The sequence below is a fragment of the Hoplias malabaricus genome, chromosome 8, assembly GCF_029633855.1.
Source record: "Hoplias malabaricus isolate fHopMal1 chromosome 8, fHopMal1.hap1, whole genome shotgun sequence".
Classification (NCBI taxonomy): domain Eukaryota; kingdom Metazoa; phylum Chordata; class Actinopteri; order Characiformes; family Erythrinidae; genus Hoplias; species Hoplias malabaricus.
In genome coordinates this window covers 26,438,061-26,461,124 of record NC_089807.1, presented here as the reverse complement: position 1 = coordinate 26,461,124, position 23,064 = coordinate 26,438,061, and the positions used below count along the sequence as shown (strand labels likewise).

The 23,064-nt window shown below is 36.6% G+C and overlaps 2 protein-coding genes across 8 annotated transcripts in view; one reads left to right on the top strand and one right to left on the bottom strand.

The window, feature by feature from the left end:
- Positions 1 to 13,719, bottom strand: part of LOC136705540 (arginyl-tRNA--protein transferase 1) — a 140,481-nt gene extending 126,762 nt beyond the window's left edge. For 3 of the 6 annotated variants that reach the window (XM_066679165.1, XM_066679168.1, XM_066679169.1), the window contains exons 1-4: positions 10,788 to 11,063; positions 5,312 to 5,375; positions 740 to 802; positions 52 to 164 (exon numbers count right to left, since the gene is read on the bottom strand). In XM_066679165.1, coding sequence (XP_066535262.1) covers positions 52 to 164; positions 740 to 802; positions 5,312 to 5,375; positions 10,788 to 10,887 — 340 coding nt within the window. In that variant the 5' untranslated portion in view covers positions 10,888 to 11,063. Of the gene's footprint in view, positions 1 to 51; positions 165 to 739; positions 803 to 5,311; positions 5,376 to 10,787; positions 11,064 to 13,435 lie in introns of those variants that run through there. The other 3 variants (XM_066679166.1, XM_066679164.1, XM_066679167.1) reach the window with 3 other exon arrangements.
- Positions 13,720 to 16,232: 2,513 nt separating this feature from the next.
- The window catches only part of tmem63ba (transmembrane protein 63Ba), a 35,990-nt gene continuing 29,158 nt past the window's right edge, over positions 16,233 to 23,064 (top strand). For both annotated transcript variants that reach the window (XM_066679222.1, XM_066679221.1), the window contains exon 1: positions 16,233 to 16,614. The gene's annotated coding sequence lies outside the window, so the exon portion shown is untranslated. The remainder of the gene's footprint in view (positions 16,615 to 23,064) is intronic.

Sequence of the window (23,064 nt, the reverse complement as noted above, 5' to 3'; positions counted from 1 at the left end):
CTATCAAAATGTTTAAAAAACAGCAGTCTGTACATACAGAGATTAACTCACCATCACATCCATCACTCTGACCCACAGGCATCTCTCCTTTAGATAGGAATTTCGTCACCTTCTTCAGGATTTTTTTATGCGATTTTGATGGCTGAAAATCCAACGCATGGCATCTTCAACCAAAAAACAGACACACACACACAAAGTAGTAGTAGTCATTTAATGTTTACTTGCACATCCAAAAACACACTCCTGATGAGAAAAGGGTTATAGCAGCATTTAACACAGATACATGATATGCACAATTTAAACTCAGAATTCACAATTTTCATCATAAAACCATATGCTAATTCTCAAGTCTGTTTGCGTGCTTACATTTTTGTCTGAGTGTATTCCTGCTCCACAGGTGGGTAATTACTTATTTTTCCTGTTTTGGATTACCTAAGGTGGACATAGTTCCACATTCTGAAAATGACTAACTGCATTAAAGTAAAAACCATCATCATCATCATCATCATCTTTTCTGCTTGTCCATTTCAGGGTCGTGGTAAGTAAAACCCAAGTGAATAAAAACTTACAGACAATTTACACTTCAGCCATATTTTTTCCCCTCAAATATACTGTTCCAACTTATAAAATGCAGAGCTTCTGAATGGAAACAAACCAAAGAGAGCAGCATTTCACAAACAATCACTCCCTTAAATTTCTACACCCTCTGTCAACATTTATTTTTGAAAACTCTCCTTACCTGATGGTGTACTGTGGGCAGCAGGTCTTGTTCATGACAGGCTTGTAAACATACTTGCCACTTCTAAAGACAAGAAATGAGTTAAAATGCCAGACTTCAAGGACATTAAAAGGACATTATGCATTACAATTTTAGACCCAATTTAGAGAGAACCACATTAAATTAATTTACATACACTTAATAATCTGATAACTGCACAAAGTTAGATTTTGTGAGTAATCTGATCAACGTGTTTACATGGAAAATTAGATCATGGGAAAACATAAGTACAGCAATAATCTGATTATTGCTTTGCAACAGCCAATAATATCACAGAAAGACGTGCCATAAACTTCCTGCTGCAGCTTTTTGTAAGCATGGACCTACTTTACCTGTGAAAAAGAATTTTATTTTCTTACGATTTCTAATATAAGCAGTGCTGCTCTTCTCGGCACTTTCTCTACATTGCTGCTGAGATGGAGACAACGTGTACGCAGCATGCCCCCCTCCTTTACAGACAGAGATGGGCTGCTGCACACGTAATACTGGTCGGAGCAAGTGGTACTTAATGATTTTTCAGATACGGAATGGTGAGAGAACTTCAGAATAAATGTCAGATATGGCTCTTCACTTTGTCCTGTTACGTCTGACCTAGAAATCAGAAACAAATCAAGGTAGACCTTACTCCGATCTCAGAAATCGGAGTATGCTGTTAACTTAATCAAACAATCTGATCAATTGTTAAGGTCATGTGAACGCATTTATTATGGCAAAATAAATACCACTGTACAAGTTAAACAGAAAAATAGAGCAAGAAAAAGGTGAAAGTTACTGATGAATTTAGTGAAGATGTGATGTTGCCAGTTAACTCTGACACAAAATGAGAGTTTCTTACATATATTACATGCCAACTTGACATAAATTCGATTGCAGGCAATTACCGTTTTCAAACTTGAAGTGACTCTACACTCTTACAGTGTACCTGAAGTCTTTTGAAGCACTTCATGCAGCCCTTTATGAGAATATTAACTGCCCAAACTGATGGCGACAAACCTGGTGCCCTGAAATGTTGTGTTACCTATTCCTATGTCCTACTTAGTTGCTCTGCGCATGCTCAAAGCCATAATTTCTAATGTTTTCATGTGTTTTCATTAGGAATCTGTTTTCCTCAGGTGTACTGTACCATCTTTATTTATTGTATTATTTGCTTGTGTGTTCCAAAACTGTACATGGTGAATCAATTGTTTATAAAAATTAATAATAAATGATCACCATAATTACATTATTTTCACCCTCATACATGAATTTAGGCTATGCTATATCTCCTTTCCATTACTTCTTTTGGAAGCATTTTCTGTTGGGCTACTTAGCCTATTGATACATATATGATAAACACATTGATCATTGACACAGGGGGCTGTACATATAAAAGTACACTATAGTAGCACTTTTAGACAAGGTGGCATGACAGAACTAGACAAAACTGCAGCTCCAGGTTTAATTTTCTTTAAAAATAAAGCAAAGCATATCCCTGGACCGTCACTTTGCCCTCTGGGGCTGTACTATTAAAATGTAAGTTAATCTGTCAAAGTGAATATGAGGAGATACAGATTAGGTATACACAAGTGTGTTAATTGTGGGCTGGTATCTTATTTTTCCATGTACGTATCTGCCAATGAACAGATTTTTAAACATGCAACAAGTAACACGTTAAAAAATTAATATTTTAACCCTAGCACATAAGTGTCCATAGGTGTGAGTGAGTGAGTCTGACTGGCCAGTACAAATCCCCTACCTAGGTGCACCCCTTAATGCATGATGCTACAGAGCTGGAAGAGTTACTTTTGGATCTGAGGGCCAGAGGCGAAATGTCTAGCCGTTGCTAATGTGACAGGGCACGTCAGTACACTTTGAGGGCAACATCAAGAAACTAATTCTGAATTAGTTTATAATTGGTTATAATCACATGGAACTACAAAGGAAATGCATAATGAGAACATTTCCCTGTTTAATGCTAAAGTTAGATCTCATATTGAGTGACCCAGCTCATGCTTTACTGTGTTTTCTGCAGAGAGCAGCACACTGCATCGAAAGAGAGATGACACAGCAGCACACTGCTCCCATAGAGGGCAGCAGAGCACTGCAGCAACAGAATAGTGCCTCACTGCTCCTGAAGAATAGCACCAAACTGCACTGGGAGGGAGCAGCGCACACTATACCCCTAGAGAGCTGCAGTACAGTGCGTATATCTCACTGGACCTGCAGAAAAGTGCCGTACTGCAATAAAACAGAGAGAGCAGCACATTGCAGCAGTCGTGAGTGCTAATGAATGACATCCACAGAGAGTTGGCTTACAGCATTCAGAAAACAGTGCTACACTTCAATGGGAAAGAGCAACACACTGCAGCCAAAGCTGCAAAATATGGCAGCCATTCATATAGATACAGATATTTTTAAAAATTAAGGTTTTTGCGAGGACAAGAAAAAGCTTTTCTAGGAAAAGCCGGCATCACACAGCATACCCATCTCTGGCTGAATTCAAAGAGCTTACTCTCTTTATTACATAAGTCATAATACTACAATGTATGTTGTATTAGAAATGTATAATACACTATGAAGGTCTAGATTTAATGATTTCGTGACTTGTGTAGTGTACTATATAAGGGAGTATGGAGTGATTTTGAGATTAAACCTCTGTGTTTACCTCTCATGTTTCATGGTGTTTTGATGTCTCTTTTTAAGACTGGCATGACAACGCAACCATTTTCATATATGTATGGAATGATATATTTTTTAAAACATAGAGAGGAAAATCTCAGTTTTTAAAAATATAAGATAAGGGATGGGATGTCCACATTTTTCATACCGTAATAGTGTCTCAAAATATCAACATAGTATACGGTATGACTATGGGGCAGATGCAATGTCGGGCTGCGTGAGCTTCATTCCTGTGAGCACTAAGTCAACTGAGCGGTTTCTGCACTGTGTAGCTCAGCATAGTCAGACACGTGTTGATTATAAAAACTCATTTCTGAGAGCAAACTTCATGCTGTAGGAGGAACAAAACAGTTTGAAAATAAGCAAAATAAAACAGGCTTTACACTGTTCAGAAATGTAGCTGGCCACGTAACAGGCAATTGTGGTTTAGCACACCACAGTTGATGGTTTTTCCAGTGAACTCCAACTGAAAACACATTTATTGGATAAAGCCTTATACCTGTGAGCAAAAAGTCAAGTAAAGGGTCTTCTGAGTATTATGCCTGTTTTCAGCTTCATTCCTTTTCATTCACTCACAACTGCACTGGCTCCCCACCCGTTTTCAGAGTGTGACACCAGCAGTCAATGAGCTCCCACAGCAAGCCCTCCCTGTGGCTCTCTTAAATGCACATAAAGGAACTCTGGCCTTGTATTTCTGTTTGTCAGAGACAGAAGGAGAAATTTGACACGCCACATGTCATAATTTTACAATACTTTTGAGATACCGTCCACATTTTTAAATAACATCTAGCTCAAACCTAATCCGGATCAGTGTGGACAGGTTCACACACGCAAATGTAACCGGACCAAATGGAGTACCATCTCAACATCTCACTGATGGCGAGAGAATTCTCACACCATCTCTCACACGTCCAGCAGCTCAGTCTCTGTCTGTAACGGAGGGAAACACGCTGCATCTATAAACAGGCGCTTTTTAAAAAAAAAAAAAAAAAAACACCTCATCTCAGTCTCAGCAGCAGTGTAGAGAAAGCGCTGGTAAGGGCAGCACTGCGTAATATTAAAAATCATATGAAAATAAGATCCATATTTGTATGCAAAATGGGTCCATATTTACAAAAAGCCAAAGCAGGAAGTATGACTGTGATATGATTGACTGTTGTAAAGTAGAAATCAGATTATTGCAGGACTCATGTAAACACTGGGTTTTCCCATTATCTGATACCGAAGTGCATGTAAACTCTTTGATCAGATTACACATAAAATCTGATTGTGGGCACTTATCAGATTATTAAGTGACTGTAAACAAACTCATTTTCAGGTTTTGAAAAAGGGCAAAATCTAAAGCTCCTAGGAATATTTTCACATTCATTACTTTCTACATGACACTACCACTCCTACACTTCTCTGCTGCCTTTATCCAAAGAAATTAACCAACAAAAAATACAGCTTGCCCACTCTATTGTAAAAGCACTACATGGGAGCCTATTGGATGAGCTGCTTTAATTCTGACAGATTTGATTCTCTCTTTAAATATGCCATTTTTTTCCATATAGATATTGCAGGGAAAAAAATTAAATGTGGCTCATGTGGCTGTGGACCCAAAAGCCACTGGCCTGTTCATTGGTTTTCCAAGCTGACCAATCCAGTATATAGTAACCTTAGGATTCTACCCAATTCTAGCCATTTAATTATGGACTATATTCATGACAAAATGTGTATATTGTTTTATTTATTTATATATTACATTGTTTTTTTGTGAAATCATTTATTTATAAGATCTGAGAAAACATTATGTACAATAATGATGTCATTAAGTGTTTTATTATTAGAAGGTTTGCTTTTTCTAAAGGGTAAGAAATTAAATGAAAGACATACCTTCTCCACCCACGATCAATCAGATCCTGGTAGTCCTGAACTGTCATCGTATGAGACCACATTCCTTTGTAAACAAAACACAGAAATTTATCAATTTAAGTGTAACTGGGTACGTTATATTTATTTATTTATAGATATACCAATGTCTACCAGTTGGAACACCTTAATATCCAATAACAACTGAACTTAATTTGGTAATATGCTAATTCATTTGAAACACTTAACAGTCAAAAGGACAAAGAAAAGATTTTCACAGTTTTCAGTTAAAATTAAATACATATAGCAATTCATGCTGCAACACACATACAAAAGTGAATTAATTTTTATATATATTTTATATTCACCTACTTATAGTGATGCTTTAAAAGTGCCACATGAATTATCTATAAACTTTTCGCTCTCATTTTGCCCCACTCAAAACTATAAATGTAAATATTTACAGAACACAGTCAAATTGGTCAGTGAAAACGAAAGAAGTATTTTTTTGTACTTTGATCAGTTAAATAAAAGGTAAAAGCTTTAGAGGTAGTCAGTCAAACAAAGCATGATTTAACAAGGTCATAAAAATGGTTAGATTTGCTTCAGGGAAGTTGTTAATTGTATAGATGTGTAGTGTTATGTTAGTGTTATAGGTCAAATCATGAGCAAAAAATCTCCAAAACCTCTAAATCTTGAGTAAGAGATAAAGTGTGCAAGTCAACATTTTTCAGCAAAACTTTCCTTTTTGAAAATGTCTGAGACCAAGCAGAACCAAACTCAACCTGGTTTCATGAGAGTTGTGTATTCCCACCAAGGCCACAGTAGCGAAAGAATGCTTTTTTAAAATCCCTAGCTCTGGGTTTTGGCAGCCTTTCAAGGAGCACATCCTCTAGTCCCAGTGAACCAAACTTTCAGTGACTCATGCATTATGAGACAAAACATTACAATATATACATAGATTTATAATACTGTAAGCAGAGTTCAGCAATGCACACCCTTATAGAGAGAATTCAAATCAAAATGCTAAGAGATATGCATCTACACTAATACCCTTATGTACAATGTAAGCATGTATTGATTGATGAAAAAATAAATGTTTTGAATAACTATCAAAATAAAATGTAAACGTATAACAAATATGCTTCTCATATATTGTGTTTTGCATACAAGGCTATTAGTCAACAACAGGGCACCTGGGTACATCAGATTGAAATGAAAGAAAAAGCAACAGGGATTACGCTAAGCTTAACCCATGACCAAATATCCAAATCAACTACATTCCCTGGCTTGTGATTTTGGAGCTTATTTTCTTTATTAACAATTTTAAACTAGTTTCAATGGTGCAAATATTACACATTAGCTAGCAATACATCAGCCACAAAGTTATGGCCAAAATAGCACTCTTTCAACTTTGAGAGAGAAAATGTATAACAATCAACAAAATATGCTTAAAAAATTAAATAATAATTATATTAGAATAATGGTTGTAGAAATGGCTATATCATTTAATAAGTTTGCCAAACAGTTAGGCTACATTCAGCCAACCGTGTAATTAGAAGCTGGCATATACTAAGTTCATTTCTCAATTGCTCTACTGAAATGGTCAGCATAATACAAATAATACAACAAACAACAAAAAAAACAACAAACATAGATGCTCACACAAGCATGTTGCCTAACATGTTTTCTTAAATGACCCACAATTGTTTATTGGAAAAAAAAGAAAAAACAACTACTTCAGACTTTCACTAATAGTTTTTACTTTCTTTTTGGTTAATCAATAATTTAATTAGACATTTTACATGACCATTTGCCACATTGCAAAAAAAGTATCACAGAAACACTGGTGTATTACATTAATCATCTTGTAAATTCTGTGTATGGTTTATGACCTAATTTAACTTTCATCTAGAGCCTACATCAACAAACAACAGAGCACCCCCTGGCACCTTGGAAAAAACAGGGCAGAGTAAACATAAACCAGGCCTCCAACCAGTGCATACAGATAAGGCTGTCCTCCTGAACTCCCCATCAAATAACTATTAACGTCATGGAAACAAGGGTGAGGGGTCCCTTCATCAACACATGCAAGCCTGACTGACTTGCAGGCCAAAAGAAACAAGCAGAGAACACAGTAGTCTTCTGATTGCTTTCACATATGACAAAGAGAGTGCCCAGAGTACTGAAAAATTAATGAAAGCATTAAGAGAGATGAGATTACACTTTATTGATCTTAGCAAAAACTGAAAGTATTCCCTCTGTGAATGGACATGCCAAACAGTGAAAAATGGATCCAGTTTGGAGTTTGGAATATATTTCAAAAACAATTCTGTCTAAAATCATGCTTCCTAAAATAGGAATGTGATCTTTCACTCAGTCAAAACAAAGAGCAAAAATCAAGTCTGTATTTATCAATCTGTAATACTGAGTTCTCAAAATCTATGAATGCAGTATTAGCAACCAGCTTCTTCCCATGAAAGGTATCTTGCACAATTCTAAACAGCAACACAACCTGAGACCAAACTGAAACCAAAGCAAGTTAGACTGGTTAAGCCTTAAGTAGAACCTGCTTATTTTCTTCCTTGTCTGTAACCTATAAAATGGTGGCTTCTTGGAGACTAGCCCAATTGTAAGCCTAAACCAAAGCTTCCAGTTTCACTTTTTACAAACCCGGAAAAGCTGGGAAATCTTATCATTTTTTAAAATGCAATAAAATCAAGAATCTGTTAAATGCTGCTTCCATTGAAACTTTATTTAACTGACAAAAATACAAGGCAAAGATTTACAAGGTTTTCATTTAAAAACTTGAATGTATTATGTAAAAAGAAACACATCTACAATTTGACATCTGCAACACACTCCAAAAATGCTGAGAGAGACATTTTAACCACTGTTACATCAGCTATCCTTTTAATTACACTCTTTAATCATTTGGGAATTGTATATAAATTGTTGTAGATTTGGAAATGGAACATCAGTCAATTCTTGCTGATTCCTTCTGCTCAACTTTCTGTTGACGACACTGTCTGATTTTCCTCTTCATTATGCATCTTAGAATGCACCAAGTACACGCACGCTGTTGCATGTGCTGAATGAGGCCTGGGATTGTCTATCCAGATAAGATCCATGCTGTTGGACACAGATTCACCCCATGCCAAGACAGATGTTGGATTTTGCACTATTTTAGATGGTCACTTTGGTCATTGGCAAATAGTCTCTAGTCTCTAGAGCAGGGTTCACAAATAGGGGAATCACGGTCCGAGTCCAGACCCAGATGCTGTCCTATGCAGACCTGGACCTGTAAATGATAAACTATTAAGAGCTTTTTAATTTTTTTTGTTTTTAATTTTTTAAATTGTGTGACTCTTCTGGTCATTAACTCTCACTAGTCACATGCATTTCTGCATATCAGATGTGAAGCTCAGCCAATCAGATCTGTGCATTATGATGAGCGCTGTCACTCGAATGAGTGACACACAAGGGGCAGGGCTCCAGACAACGCCAGTAAAAATAATTCAAAGGATGTTTATTATTTATTTATAATTCTTTTTGAAATATGTTGAAAGGTAACGGAAAGTGTAATTTGATTTGACATTCAGTTGTTAACTACATAAAAAGTATCTATATCTAAAAGGTAATTTTAATGTACAGGATATGGCACTGATCATAATGAAAGTTATACATTATGTTCCGGACCTTGGCTTTAGAAAATGTTCTCTAACTGGGCCTTAATGAATTTTAATTAATTTCCCCTGGTCTAGAGTTTCTGCACAGAAGTGATGTATGGCTTTCTCCTTGCAAAATAGTGTTTCGGGTCATACGTAATAATGCAGCGGTGGACGGTGTTACATAACAACAACTTTTTTATGTACTCCTTGTGCCTGTATTTATCACAGTACCATGACGGGTTCTAAAGCAATGTTACCTGAGGGCTCAACAGTCAAGCTCATTCCTGGAGTTCCTGGAGAATCATTCTGAATCTTTTCACAATGTCATGTATAGTAGAGGCAGACAGACCTAAATTCTTTGCAATCTATCCTTGAGAATTTTTTTTTTTAATTTAACAATGCTCAAATGACATTTGTCAAATTTCAGTGTACTACATCTCTTGAGCACAGCAGCTGTCCTTCATATTGTTTGAAAGCTTCATGATTAATGAACCAATGGAAACACTCCAAAATTACTTGAAATTAACTTTTTTTTTTTTTTACAATTATTTCCACTGAAGGTTATGAAGGTTTTTTCCTTCCCCTGTAAAGTTTTCTTTTGACAGTAATGGAATACTAATCCTCTGATGTATACACTTTTAAAACTTGCTTATTGTGGAACATCATAAAAAATGTAACTTAACAATTCCCACTCATTTTGCCCTATCCCAACTTTTTGGAGGCAGAAAATTATTCAAAACTTTAAAAATCTATTCTTTGGACTTCAGTAAATTTAGAAAACATTCAAGGGGATGATTTAGCGACATATTATTGTTTTATTTAATTATACATGAAACATCCAGCTTTTTGTTTGTAAACTGTGTTTATGTTTAATATGTTTATGCCTATGTAAAGGTTTTTCAGACATGAACATTAGAAATATAAGACTATGTATTTGACCCACGCTTTTTTGCATCCCCGTCGTAAATAATGTAATCTACGCTAAGCTACTGCCAAGCTTATACTAACTGGCTTATTTTCTTTATGACAAGGACAACCATAAAATCTGACTTAAGACAACTCTAGGATTATGCCATAGTTATTCCCTAAATAAGTAAATCTCTTTAGATTAGGGGAACTAAAAACAAATAATCCGTCTAAATACAGTGAGATGGTACTTAAAAATCCTCTTCAACTGAAACGCTAGGAGACTGGCGTGACCCAACTTTAAAGACTCCGGCAACTAAAAATTTGGTACAGACCAAAGTGGGGGCAGACTGTATTTCTAAGGGTCTGTAGTAACGAGACGAACAGAATGTACTGAAGTAAAATCGTTAGCCACTGGTCAGTGTTGGTTCGGCTGTTAAATGCCTAAAAAGGTGGCAGGGTGGCTATCGCTAGCTAAAACTAGCATCATCCGCTAGTGGTGAGACACGCAAGCTTAGCTGACCAAAATAAGTTAATATACAATGACAATTATTAGAGATATGGTGTTACAACAGTCTGGATACACCTCTGAAGCCATGTAAACCTAGGACAGAAAACGATATGTTAAAAAAAACGGAAAATATTTTTTAAGGCGCACTGGCTAATTGATTTAGCCAAGTAACGTAATCAGAAGGCTAACAGTGTCATACTGAAATGTTCTTGGAAAAGGGGTTTCGTTTTATTTTATAGCATGACTGTTGCAGTGCTGCTAACGTTCCAGTTCATTACGAAATTCAGTAGTTGAAAAGAGACGAAAGAAATAGCGCTTTCGGCACTCGAGCTTGAAATGACCACAGTGCGGAGACTGCAGAGCAACTGTTAAATTAGCGTCAATAAATTCGTGATAAAGGGCTGTAACTCACCGTGTGAAAAATTACCCTTTTCGTTTTTGCAATAACCACAACGGTAGCCACTGTCTCCCCCGAAATATTCCACTATACTGTACGAGCCTCCAGCAGCCATGTTCTGTCTGTCAAACAGCGACGAGTTTTAAAGAGATGCACAAGCTGAAAGCTCTACCGGCAAAGACGAACACAGAGGAGAGGAGATGGGTGGAGAGGACGGCCGGAGAAGGGCTGTAGTTACTCTGACCAACAGCAGACGTGATCTCTATCAAACCGTTGCACTGACACGGGTGGTTTAGCCTGAAAATAACCTGAAATGCTTTTTATTGACCTTAGAACGTTTACAATGCCAAATAAAAAAGGTTCATGTTCCATGGTCCCAGACGCTCATAGATAGTTTTTTACACAAGGAGTAAGCATGTTAAATTACACCTAATAGTAATTTTAGTGGTTCACACTTCCTTGTCTTCATATGTTAAAAGTTATTTTTCAAAATGGACAAAAATGGACACTCATATTACTGCCTTCCTGAACTGTGCACCCAATTATATAATGAATAATCATGGCTTTTTATTCACAAGACATTCTTCATCAATTCATTTCAATTAACTGCATCATTCTTTACAGGGTCACAGTGGGTCCAGGGCCTACAATGAATAATTGAGGCGCAAAGCATGAACACACACGAATCCATCACAGAATATCACACAGTCTCAATTTGGACAATATTGCACCTCCAATCTACCTACCAATTCTCGAATTGTAGGAGGAAACCCAAACAGACACACAGAAAACACACCAAACTCCTCACAGACAGTGACCCCAGACAAAGATCTAACCCGGAGCCTGAGACCCTGGAGTTGTGTGACAGAAACATTACCTGCAGTACCCAAGATTTTCTTGTTGAAAGAATATTTTCCATCAAAATGTATTGGATTTTGCATATCAAAACTATCTTATGGATTTGGGGAACATTTCATATTTCAAGTGACTGGGGTTTTTGTCCTCCCATTAATGTGACAGAGATACGTTTTTTTTTTTTTTTCAGGATTGTGTGGACATGAATATGAACTGATTTGTATTAGACATATTTCCCAGTTCTTGGGAAACAACCTACATTGTGCAAAAAAGGGTGCTTAGGGAGCCATTTTGGATAGAGCTGCACAAACGTATCAGTTATGCATGAATGCCAAAGTCAATATGAGCAAATAATCTGAATTGTTTAATGAGTCTTGTAGTGTGAACGTACCCTATATTTCCAAACGTTTGTAGACCCTCCTTACAAACATCACATCCAACTACTTTTTGGTGCAGACATTATCACACAAGAATTCAACCTAACCTACATATAAGCAGTGCAAGAAGCAGCTGCATGAGTCTTAGGTCCTTACTCCTAATTCCAGGTATTGGCCAGAATCGTATATAATTACTCAACACTGGACTTCAAATGGAACTGTCTTCTCTGGAGTGATGGAACTCTGTGGTCCAGTGATCCTGAACCAATCATCTAATATCAATACCTTACCTCACTAATGCACTTGTGGCTGACAGCTATCAAGTCCTCATGAAGATGTTTCTGATATATTTTTGTGTTATCCATCATCTCCACATATATCATGCTATTAATCACTTTTATTTATTTTGGACTATGAAAGTATCATAAAGGAAAAATGTCTGCAGAATATTGTGAAACAGGTCCTGTAAAAAGGCATAATATTATTTGCCTATTTTACCTCCACATTGTTATGGGGCTTAATATCTGAGATGGTTGCCTAGGATACGACCCACATCTTGTTTATTAGTTAGCACCCAAAAATTGCTGAGCCCAGAGAATCAACAACAGAGTCTCTATTCTCCCTTTTACGGTTCATAGCGAAGCATCACAATGATTTGTAATTTTATGATTAATATAATGCCTCTTGTTGCTTTAAGTATAAAAATACTTCAATTTTTTTGCCCATCATTATGGATATAGGTGATTCCTTATGTGAAATGCAATTTGGACCAGTGACAAGATATATATTAGTTACATGCATTACTCGCTCATATAAACTTTCTTCAAAAAGTAAGGGTATTAACAGGAAGCTTGTTCTCCTTTACTGCAGAAATGTCCTACTATTCAGGGAGTGCTGTATGACTAGATACTGGTACATAATGGTTTGCTGAATTTCAGTCACGGTATCCTTAATGAGGTCAGGTAAGTTCCTGGAGAATCATTCTGAAAATAGCAAATATTTGTTGTTTATCCATTTATTATTTGTTTAGAAACTTATTTATTACATACATTTCCGGTCATTGACTTTTGGCTTTTATTTTGAAATTTGTTCCTCTGCACGCTATTACCGTAATGTTCAGAATACGACGTTCCACCAAATCTAAGTGGGGGCTGGCTTGACCAAGCTTTTCCAAGTGGGGGCTGGCTTGACTTCAGTAAAATACGGGGCTTTCCACCAGTGTCCAATGCGACACTGGTGCAGTTACAACAGTGTCCTTTTTCTTTTATACTTCTCAGTTGGTATTATACACGTCTCCAAATCATAAAAGAAGGTGAATTCAACTGTTATAAGGAGACTAAACAAGCTTTTGTACAGACAGTGTAAATCCAACATTTCTAGTGGATGAAGACAGGACAGCAGCACAGCCCTTTTCTTCTATTACCCTCTTACCGTAGGAAACTTTGCCCCAGTTGTTACCACAGTAGCCACAACGATATCCATCTTTAACTCCTTTAATTTCCACGATGGAGTACATCCTCAGTGAGCGGAGTTTAACAGAATATATTAAATAAGTCCATGAGGCTAAAAATACAGCTCTTCATTTCACGCCTTTCCAGGAAATTATAACGACCTCCCTCCAGCACGATCAATAAAATATCAATAAAAGGTTTCAAACCACCGTCGCTGTTATTATATAAATATAATTAATTAATCAATGACTTGAAAATTGTACACGAACAGGGCTAGCAAAACTCTAACACGAGCATCACGCTTATAAACAAAGCGCGGAATTATGGGAAACCGGCTTAAAGGGTCCATTTATTTTATTTTATTTATTTATTTATTGTAAGTTTTTGTTTGCTTGGGTGCCTTTATTTTTTGTAATCAACATAATGTAATCATGTACATTTAATTTTTTTTATTTAAATCTGCATTATATATATTTTTAATTGTATTATTCAAATATTTTAACTAATTAACTATTTATATACTTATTTCATGCGCCTTGCACTATGAAACAATGACGTGTGTCTAACACTAATCCAGTCACATTGTTGGCTAGACTGCGCAGTAAGGAAAGACAGATTGATGACGTATGTTAGATTCATATTTCCGTTTACTAATGAGAGTTTTAAGAGGGCAAAATTTAATTGAAAAGGCTGCCATGGCCAACATCATTGTCAAGTCAATACCTTGTGGCCCTTAGGCCCAGAGGAGCATAACCAGGCTAGTTTTTTTTTCCTTCAGCATAATCTCTCACCATAATTTTCTCACTTGTTTATGTAATTTCCAGAAGATACCTTTTGGTCAAATACAAAAATGGCATGTGTATGAACAATTTTGGATGGATTCCTTGCAAGGCAGATATTACACAGCCCCGGGCTCTTGGAGTCCTCCTCTGACTGTAGGTTTTATGTGTTACGACCTGGTCTCGGTCAGACCGCAACACAAAATAAAATAAGGACAATATTTACTGACGGTGTAATATTGGCAAAACGATACTACAACTGGGACAGTTTTTTGAAAACGTATTACTGGTATTTTTCTTTTACAATTAGTAAACCAGAATATGACTTCAGGAGTGATCCAGGCCAAAACAACAAACAAACCCCAAACTATGTACACTAACTAACCTGTGCAGGAAGACAGACACTGTGCTAACCTTACTCCCTTGCTACAGATAAACCCCAGTTCTCCAAACAAAAACGACAACCACTCCCTTCAACAAATTTACAAGTATATACAGTAAACAGATAGGCAAATATTACAAATAAATATTAGCAAAGTCAAACACGAACAGAGCGCAACCGAGCAAAAAAACGTATAGTAATGAAGTTTTCCTTCCGTTGTGTGACGTAAACAACTCTTTTATAGTGGAAAGGTGAAGCCAAACCGTGGACACAGATTCAGCTGTTACACCAAATTCTGTGACCGTCGAGTTCTGTGACCCTAGAGGGCGCTACTTCATAGCTTTGGCATAGGGGGGTCACAATTTCTGACAGCTGCCATCAGAATTTGTGACCCCCACTGAATGTCCATATAAACCTTACAATCATTCCGGTTTTAAGTACATATATTTATGTAATTAATATTCAGTGGGGTCACAAATTCTGACGGTAGCTGTCAGAAACTGTGACCCCCTATGCCAAAGCTATGAAGTAGCGCCCTCTAGGGTCACAGAACTCGACGGTCACAGAATTCAGTGTAACACCGGCATGAGCAGTCAGGAACCCAGGACTGGATCCTGGAATATATGAACAGGATAGAGACACAACATAGAGGGACATAGCAGGATAGAGACACAAAATAGAGAGATATCCATGCCCATAACATATGGCTATGCAAATTTGTGACTGAGTGAGTATGTGAAGAGCTGTGACCTGAATTTTCAAATTATCCTCTCCCTGCTGAAGAAGAAGAAGAAGAAAAAACAGTAGAAACCATTACTTCAAGAGTTTCTAGTGATTATTAGTAGATTCTGTTATATGGTGGTCTTTTTAAGTAACTTATATTGATTCTATAGGATCTGTTGGTAACCTGATAACACCTTTTGGAAATCATTAAGCCAAATCCGATTAAGGTCCATTAAGAGTTGATGAACAGCAGTTTGTAATTTTAATGTATTTTTTTTATATTCAGCAGGGCTGTCAGCGGTTTGCTGCTGTCTGATACTGATGAAGGATGAAAGTGATCACCAAGAACGATTTGATAGAATTCTTATATATGCTCATGTGCAGCTGCTCCCTAGGTTCCGTTTTGTGATGAAATATGGAAATGTATGGAAGCATATTAGTAGGAAAATGAAAATACAGTATGCCCAATGCCACCATAATCCTATGTTTGAAAAAATAAAAATAATATTTTTATATTATATGTTACTGCATAAAATTGTAACAAAATTGTGACTGCATGATCACATGAAAATGATCCATGCAAATTCAAATTGGGAAATGCATTTTTATTTAAATAACTCATAAAATATTTAAATATCTAATTAATATTTAAATATCTAAATATTTAAATTAATAGATGTAAGTCTATGAAGCTGAAAATGGAAATACTGAATTTGAATTTTGAGCTGAAATTTGAATTCAAATTTAGGACTGCATTGTCATTTGTCACACTGCATTTTTATTTGAATTCTGCTCCTTGTATTCTTCCATATTTTTCCCCACATTACCAAATATATTAAACAGCAGAGGGCAGAGTGGTCCGTTTGATGATTGTAGCTCGACGCCTCCAATTCTCACTGAGGTACTGCATTAATAATATCGCCTCAGTAGCAGAGCTCTCTACAGCGTCAACCTCAATCCCAACACTGTCCCGAGCTGAGCGGTTTAAACTTAACCTCCAGCTTACAGCCGATTTTACCTCCGGACTTCCTCTACGGACACCCTACCTGTTCTTTATCTGCGTGATTTACCGTCCGGGAAAGGATACAGCGAAATATTAATATCCGTTTTTCTCAGTTTGTGTGAAGTAGCTACGTTACTGAGCTCGTTTATCATTCCCGACATTAGAGGACAACTTCAGCTGAACGGAGAACTTTTACTGAGATTCCTTTGGTCATTCGGAGATATTTCGAGCTCTGGTTAGCTGGGAGTTAACGCGCAGACCATTACACACAGGTGAGTTAACGTTAACATTAGCTGGTTTAGCCTCGACAACTCTGAATTATTCCCAGGACTGGACTCGGCTTCATATTCCCGTTCCACCTTAAATAGTGCAGCGGTTAGGTTCTGGTCCTCGGTGTTTTAAATGTAATGCTCTTAACTGTATTAACTAGGCTCAGTGGCCTGTTTAAGGGCACATTAATATGTAACATTGAATGTTAGTATCACAGTATTATCATGACTACAGTTCACAGAATCACGTTTAGCTTGCGGGCTATGCTAGTAACCAGCTAGATACTTTACACACTTGTTAGCAGGTTCTCAGTGACACAAGTTTTCCCAGTGTGTGTGTTTAATAACATTGGAACTGTTTAAAATCATAATTATCTGGAGTTGTCGATATCCTGGGAGTGCTGTTTTGTTGTAACTGAACGTTAAGGAACCGAACTGAAGTCTCTGTACTAAAACCAGACTGATGTTAGTGTTGAGCGGAGGAGTGGGGCTGCTATGTTAAAGGGCCCATACAATGGGAAAGAGACCACTCCCTGCGTTTAAAAAAATGCGTCTGTAATTTAGTATCTAAAACACCTTTTTAAGTTTCCAAACATTCTCCCTCTAGTCCATAAACACTCTGTGTAGACATTAAGATATATTTGATATCATAAAAACTTGCACATTTAAATGTTCCCACATTTATGGCATCCCAGCTATTTTAATCCTGGCCATTCACAGTGAAGTTATAAAGAGTGTTTAAGCACAAACTGCTTCCTGTAAGTTTCACTCTATACAGGGCAGCCAAATCAAAACAGGGATCGTTTACATAGATCAGTCTTGAAGACCTCTCTAGTGAAAATCAAGTTTTGTATATTGTTAACATGTCGGTGTGGTGGTTGTTATATACTACAAGAAGTCTCGCAAAGGTAATAAGCTGTCAGGGCTACAGCTGAGCATTTTTGCATTTAAACTGCAGTCGCAAACAGGGGAATTCACACAGCCAGGGTTTCTGACATCACAAACTTAAGAAATCTTCCATTTCCAGGGCGGGGCTTTCAAGCTGTAGACTGGTGGTGGAGGGGCAAGAGGAGATACAGGATGTGCAATTAGTTTCCGCCATGCTAAGTACTGAATAAAGGCAAAGTTACAGTTATATCTAAGCCCATTATTTAATGTTATTTCTTGATAATAGCTTCTTAATATGTAATTTTAATGAACAGTGATTTATCAATGACCAGAATAGGAGTTAAAGAAGAGCTGGTGTAAATCTGACTAATACAAACAAGTCGAAAAGTGGTAATGTAATAAATAATGAAATATTAAGAAATAATTTGTCATTTAATATCTCAGTTGTTTCACTTATTGGCAACAGAAATGGGCGCTCATTCAACGCTCACTAAATTAGGTTTTGTAATCAACATAACATCTTTCATTCAGCCAGTGGCTGCTTATTCAGCAGGTCAGCTGGCTAAGTAGCTGTCCAGTCCAATTTACCACAAAGCAGAGTGTCAAATTCAAATTGTATTATTGTGATCAGCCTTACTGGTTTTACAGTTAGCTTTATTTTCAAAAAAATTAACAAAATGGAGTAGTAACTATGCTGGCTTGCTTTTAAAAAGTGTTTTTACCAGAGGCATGATATACAATTGCTGGGTCTGACAAATCTACAGATTAGTGGGTGTCCTTGGTTAAAGTCACTGAGTGCATCCCAAGAGATTAGTGTGCCTCACTCTGCTGACACACATTCAGTGTCCTCAGTGCTGTGGCGAGTAAGATATGCTTAAGATATGGGAGATATTAACAATTGCATACTTATTTAAAGATCAGTGAGTAGTCCCTTTTGCCCAGCAGGCTTTGGAGGGATTCGTTGATTTAAAGAAAAATGAAGATAATGATTTGACAACTTTTTATTTATTTAACCCCCCCCCCCCGATAGTCTTTCAGAATCACACTGTGTTCCTCTTCCACTTATTAAGGCTCATCTTTGCTGACACACATTAGCTTCTCATACTTTCCTCCTTCTATATTTTTCTTGTGTCCATCTGTTTTTTGGTTGCCTCGCATTCTTCTGATGTTGTGAGTGGGCTGCATAACAAACAGTGTGCTCTTGGTGAATATGACATTTGTGTTTTTTCTTCCTATTGTACAGGAAATCAGTTTAACTCACTAAGATGTAAATGAATCATTCAGGGTAGTTGTATGTGAGAGGCAACATTCTAGATAAACATAGCAGACAGAAGGGTTCAGTGGTGTTTATACTTTACAGAAAGTATATAAGCTATTATATATAATATATACAGTTGTTAGCTAGATTACATTAAAAATGTGTTACACACATTATCCTAATTATTAAATTATTTTTTAGGATATGTTTATTTATGTACAGTTTAGAAGTAGATAAATATTTGCCTAGTTTTCAGGCCTTAATGTCTGACAGAAAAAATAAATAAATTTCATCTTTTGTGTTCAAGCAAAGAATACAGTGCTGTTTGTAGCTACAGCTGTCCATTGAAGCTGAGGAGCGAATTTGGGGAATGCTGCACTAGTGAGAGAACAATAGGTTATTTATGTCTCCTTCAGATGTACACTTAACCTCCAAGACTGAAGCTGGAATGAGCTTAGATAGTTGTAATTGTAACAGCAGTAGGCCTAGTCCTGGGGATATCTTTGTGTGTTTTATATGTAGTTCATTTTTATGATTATTTTTTTAAATGTTTATTAGAGCTGATGTTGTCACGAAGCAGCTTTACAGAAATCAGATAATAAGACAAACAATCAGAAAAAAACAGGCATGCCTATGGCAAGGAAAATCTCCCTCAAAGCTGGAGGAAGAAACCTTGGGAGAAACCAAAACTCACATATTGGGCTTTTCCACCGCGTGTGTCCAGCTTTACGCGACATGGCTTGACTTGGCACGCTTAAAACTCGTTGCTTTTCCTTCGACTGGAACCTGAAGCAAGCTGGGACTGAAAATTTATCAGGTTCCAGGGACCAGGTGCCAGATTTGGCCAGTGGAAAAGCAAAAGAGCTGTGCCGAGTAGAGTAGAGTCATGTAGGTTCCATGCAGTGGAAAAGTGCCAATAGTGGACCCATCCTCTTATGTTCAAAAGCACATACAGGTTATTGATCAAAAAGTCACAGTATCACCACATAAGTCTGTTGTTATGCTCAGGTGTACAGATAGTAGTTATGATAAGTATCATAAAAGTGATAACATTTAATGTCACTTATATTAATAATTATAGCAGCAATTAGAGAATTAATAATTTGAGTCAGCATAAACTTCAGTGTGATTAGTAGTGGAGGATGGGCAATGGACTAGTCTGAGACAGTCACAGGAAACCTCGAAGGTCAGTCTTCCATCAGTGTCAGGCAGGACAGGTACTTGGAAAAGAGTAAAGAGATGGAATTAGCACTGTTTCAGATTGAAAATGTACACTCTGTACATTAGAGTGTGGCGAACGACTGTTTAATCTGACCCTAACAGAATGACTATAAGGTGAGAGCCAGAAGGAACCCCCCCACCTCCATCCATCTATTTAGGGTAGTTGAATTTATATTACTTTAAAATTTTCACATGATTTTGTTTAACTGTAAACTATTAATAGGCTAAATATATTTGCAATATTAGGTTGTTTATATTCTATGCTTTGTTCTTTATCATTTGAGGTTGAAGATTCACCTGAGAGAAGAATTCTTTTAATCTTTTTGATGTTGTTAATTTAATGGGTTTCAAGTGCTCAGATAAGGAGCAGGGAAACAGGTCATTACTTTAATCAATGTGGAAGGTAAACGACACTTGACTGGTATCAAAGGCCAAGCTACTTAGCTAAGCAAACCAGCATGCACTCATCAGCAAGAATTACGTAGTAAAAAAGAGCCATAGTGGAAGATTTAGTCATGTTGTATTTCCTCTGTGTGAGCAAACCAGTGAATATTAAGTCTTTCTGATTGTTATTATCTCTATTGTGGTGCAAATTGGAATTATTGGAATATTAAAGGTGTACAGATTGCACATAGCAACCGTGTTGATTATCTCAAGTATTTCTGAGACAATATCTCGACAACAAAAACGGCTGTAGTGACAGACCCATGCCTTTTTCACATTTCACATTTTTATTGAGATCTAGACACTGCTTTTGTGTTATCTGGATTTGCTTTGTTTTGACCACCATGTCTAACTGAGATATACTTGAATGAAAGTGAAAGTACATTGACAGCCTTGACCTTGTAATCTTGTGCCACCAAAGCATCACACTAAATGAGTTTCATGTAAGACTTGAAATTAAAGGCCTATAGTTAATGATCAATCAATGTCTTTAACCTTAAGACCAACGAGACACACTCAAATCCCCTGAATGGATTATCATTTAAAATGGTCTTATCTCAAATGCTCATTTTCTTTGGCCTGTCCAACTTGCTAATAGTATCAAATGAATTAGGAAATACTTGCAGCCTTTAACTTAATAGCATCAGATCAAGGGCTAGCCACAATGTATTTCTTAATTATGGTCAATAAGATATAATTTCGGTATCAATAGGAAGAGTATAAAATCCACCAAAAATCTTCCAAGAACAAACAAGAAACATGAGATCCCCGTCAAACATAAACCTGTTGGCTTTGTTAATATTAATATTTCTAAACTAACTTTGAGTTTTGAACTGATGAGTATCCTGTATTGACTGTCAGTCAGTGACAGATGCTGTAAATATTTAATATTGAAATATTAAGTGTTTAAAAATCATCATTTTTATTGAAACATTTATTATTGCAACATATACATACATATTGATACTGAGTTATTGTACAGCCCTAATTAGATCTAGTTTATACAGTGCATTTAAAGAGCGATTTTATTTGTTTGTTTTTATACATATTTGCATAGACATATCTTGTTTTTCTCTGGAAGTTGCTTAAGATGGATTTATTGAACTGTTTGTTCAAACACGAAGGAGCATTGCAAGTCATTGAAGGAGCATTGCAAGTCACTGCTAAAGGCCCTAAACGGGCTTAGCCAGTTTAGTATCAGTAATGGCCTAGATAAGTAGTATATTGTCTGTAGTTTTACCTATGGGACATGTGCTTAATTTATGGAATAAGGAATGATGTTGGTGCAAGAGGAGTTAAGGAGTAATGGCCAATCCATTGGTTTCAGATTTCCTGTGACAGTCTTTCAGGCTTTTGAGTTTAGATCCATCTGTGAATTATCATCTTTCATTCTCAGGCCTCAGACTCAGACCTGCACATGTTCATGACTCGGCATGGGAGTTATTCAGATAGCAAAGTGGCACGAAGGGAATGGAGCAATGAACAGGCATTAATTTAGAGACAAACACCCTGGCATTGTTTATTTTTTCTTCATGTTCACGTTCTGCATATATAATTATATTCGTGTTTTGGGTTTTTTTTTTTTGTCCCCCACCCTCCCCTAACATTTAACTTTAATAGAGTTGACAACATGTTTTTAAATCACTGCATTAAAAGATGGAAAATGCACCATTCATTGAAAATGCCCTATAGTTAATCATATTTGACTCTCAGTTTCTTTACACATATTTTACAACCCTAATTTATTTTTTGGCTTCACAACCAAATCTGAAATCCTTGTACAGTAGGTTATAGTTACATTAAATTAATTAGAAACACATACATTTTAATATACAAGAGCATAATAATTATAGCAATTACTTACAGGCTGTCAAGGAACAATTATTTTTAACCTGCAGAAGGTTTGGCACAGTATAGCACCTGTCATTCAGCTGTCGAAGCCCAACTGCCTCCACCAGCAACAAGTCGTGGAGCAGCTTCAAAGGGAACAGCTCAGGATGGTTCCAGCTGACAGTTAGGAGTATAGCACTAGAACCAGGATAATTTAAGTACTTTGGGACTGTAATGTAGTGTTTTGCTGTGTTGAGCCCCATTAAATCATAGCATGAGAGATTATTTCACAGTTTCACAGTTTTACTTCAGCTTACCATAAACAGAAGCACCTTTTTTCTTGGAGAGAATTTGAACCAGTCCATTTCCTCTCTTTTCTGTTGTTGGCAGTGTATATTTGTTCTGTATTTTCACTTGCAGCTGTCTCTAGAGAACAAACAACATGTGTTGCCCACATCTTTCTCACTGTGGTATATGAATACACAACAAACACAACTGGCGCATATTGCTGTTGCTTACTGTTTTGCTGTATGGGACTGTTGTGACTTCATTAAACTAAACTCTGTTGAGGCTGCAAATTATATTGCTCGGAGAATATACTGTTATTGTTAGAAAGGCTTTGTACTATACTCTCAATTTGAATTGACTTGCACAATTCTTAGCTTTTCTTAAAGTAAGCTGTGATTTTTAAATTAATTTTACAAAGCACCCCATAGAGCTGGATTGTGATGCCCTAAAGTTCCTATTTTTATTTTTTGAAGAAAATGGCTATATTTGTATTGAAATAATGCAATGAATAAATATATAAATAA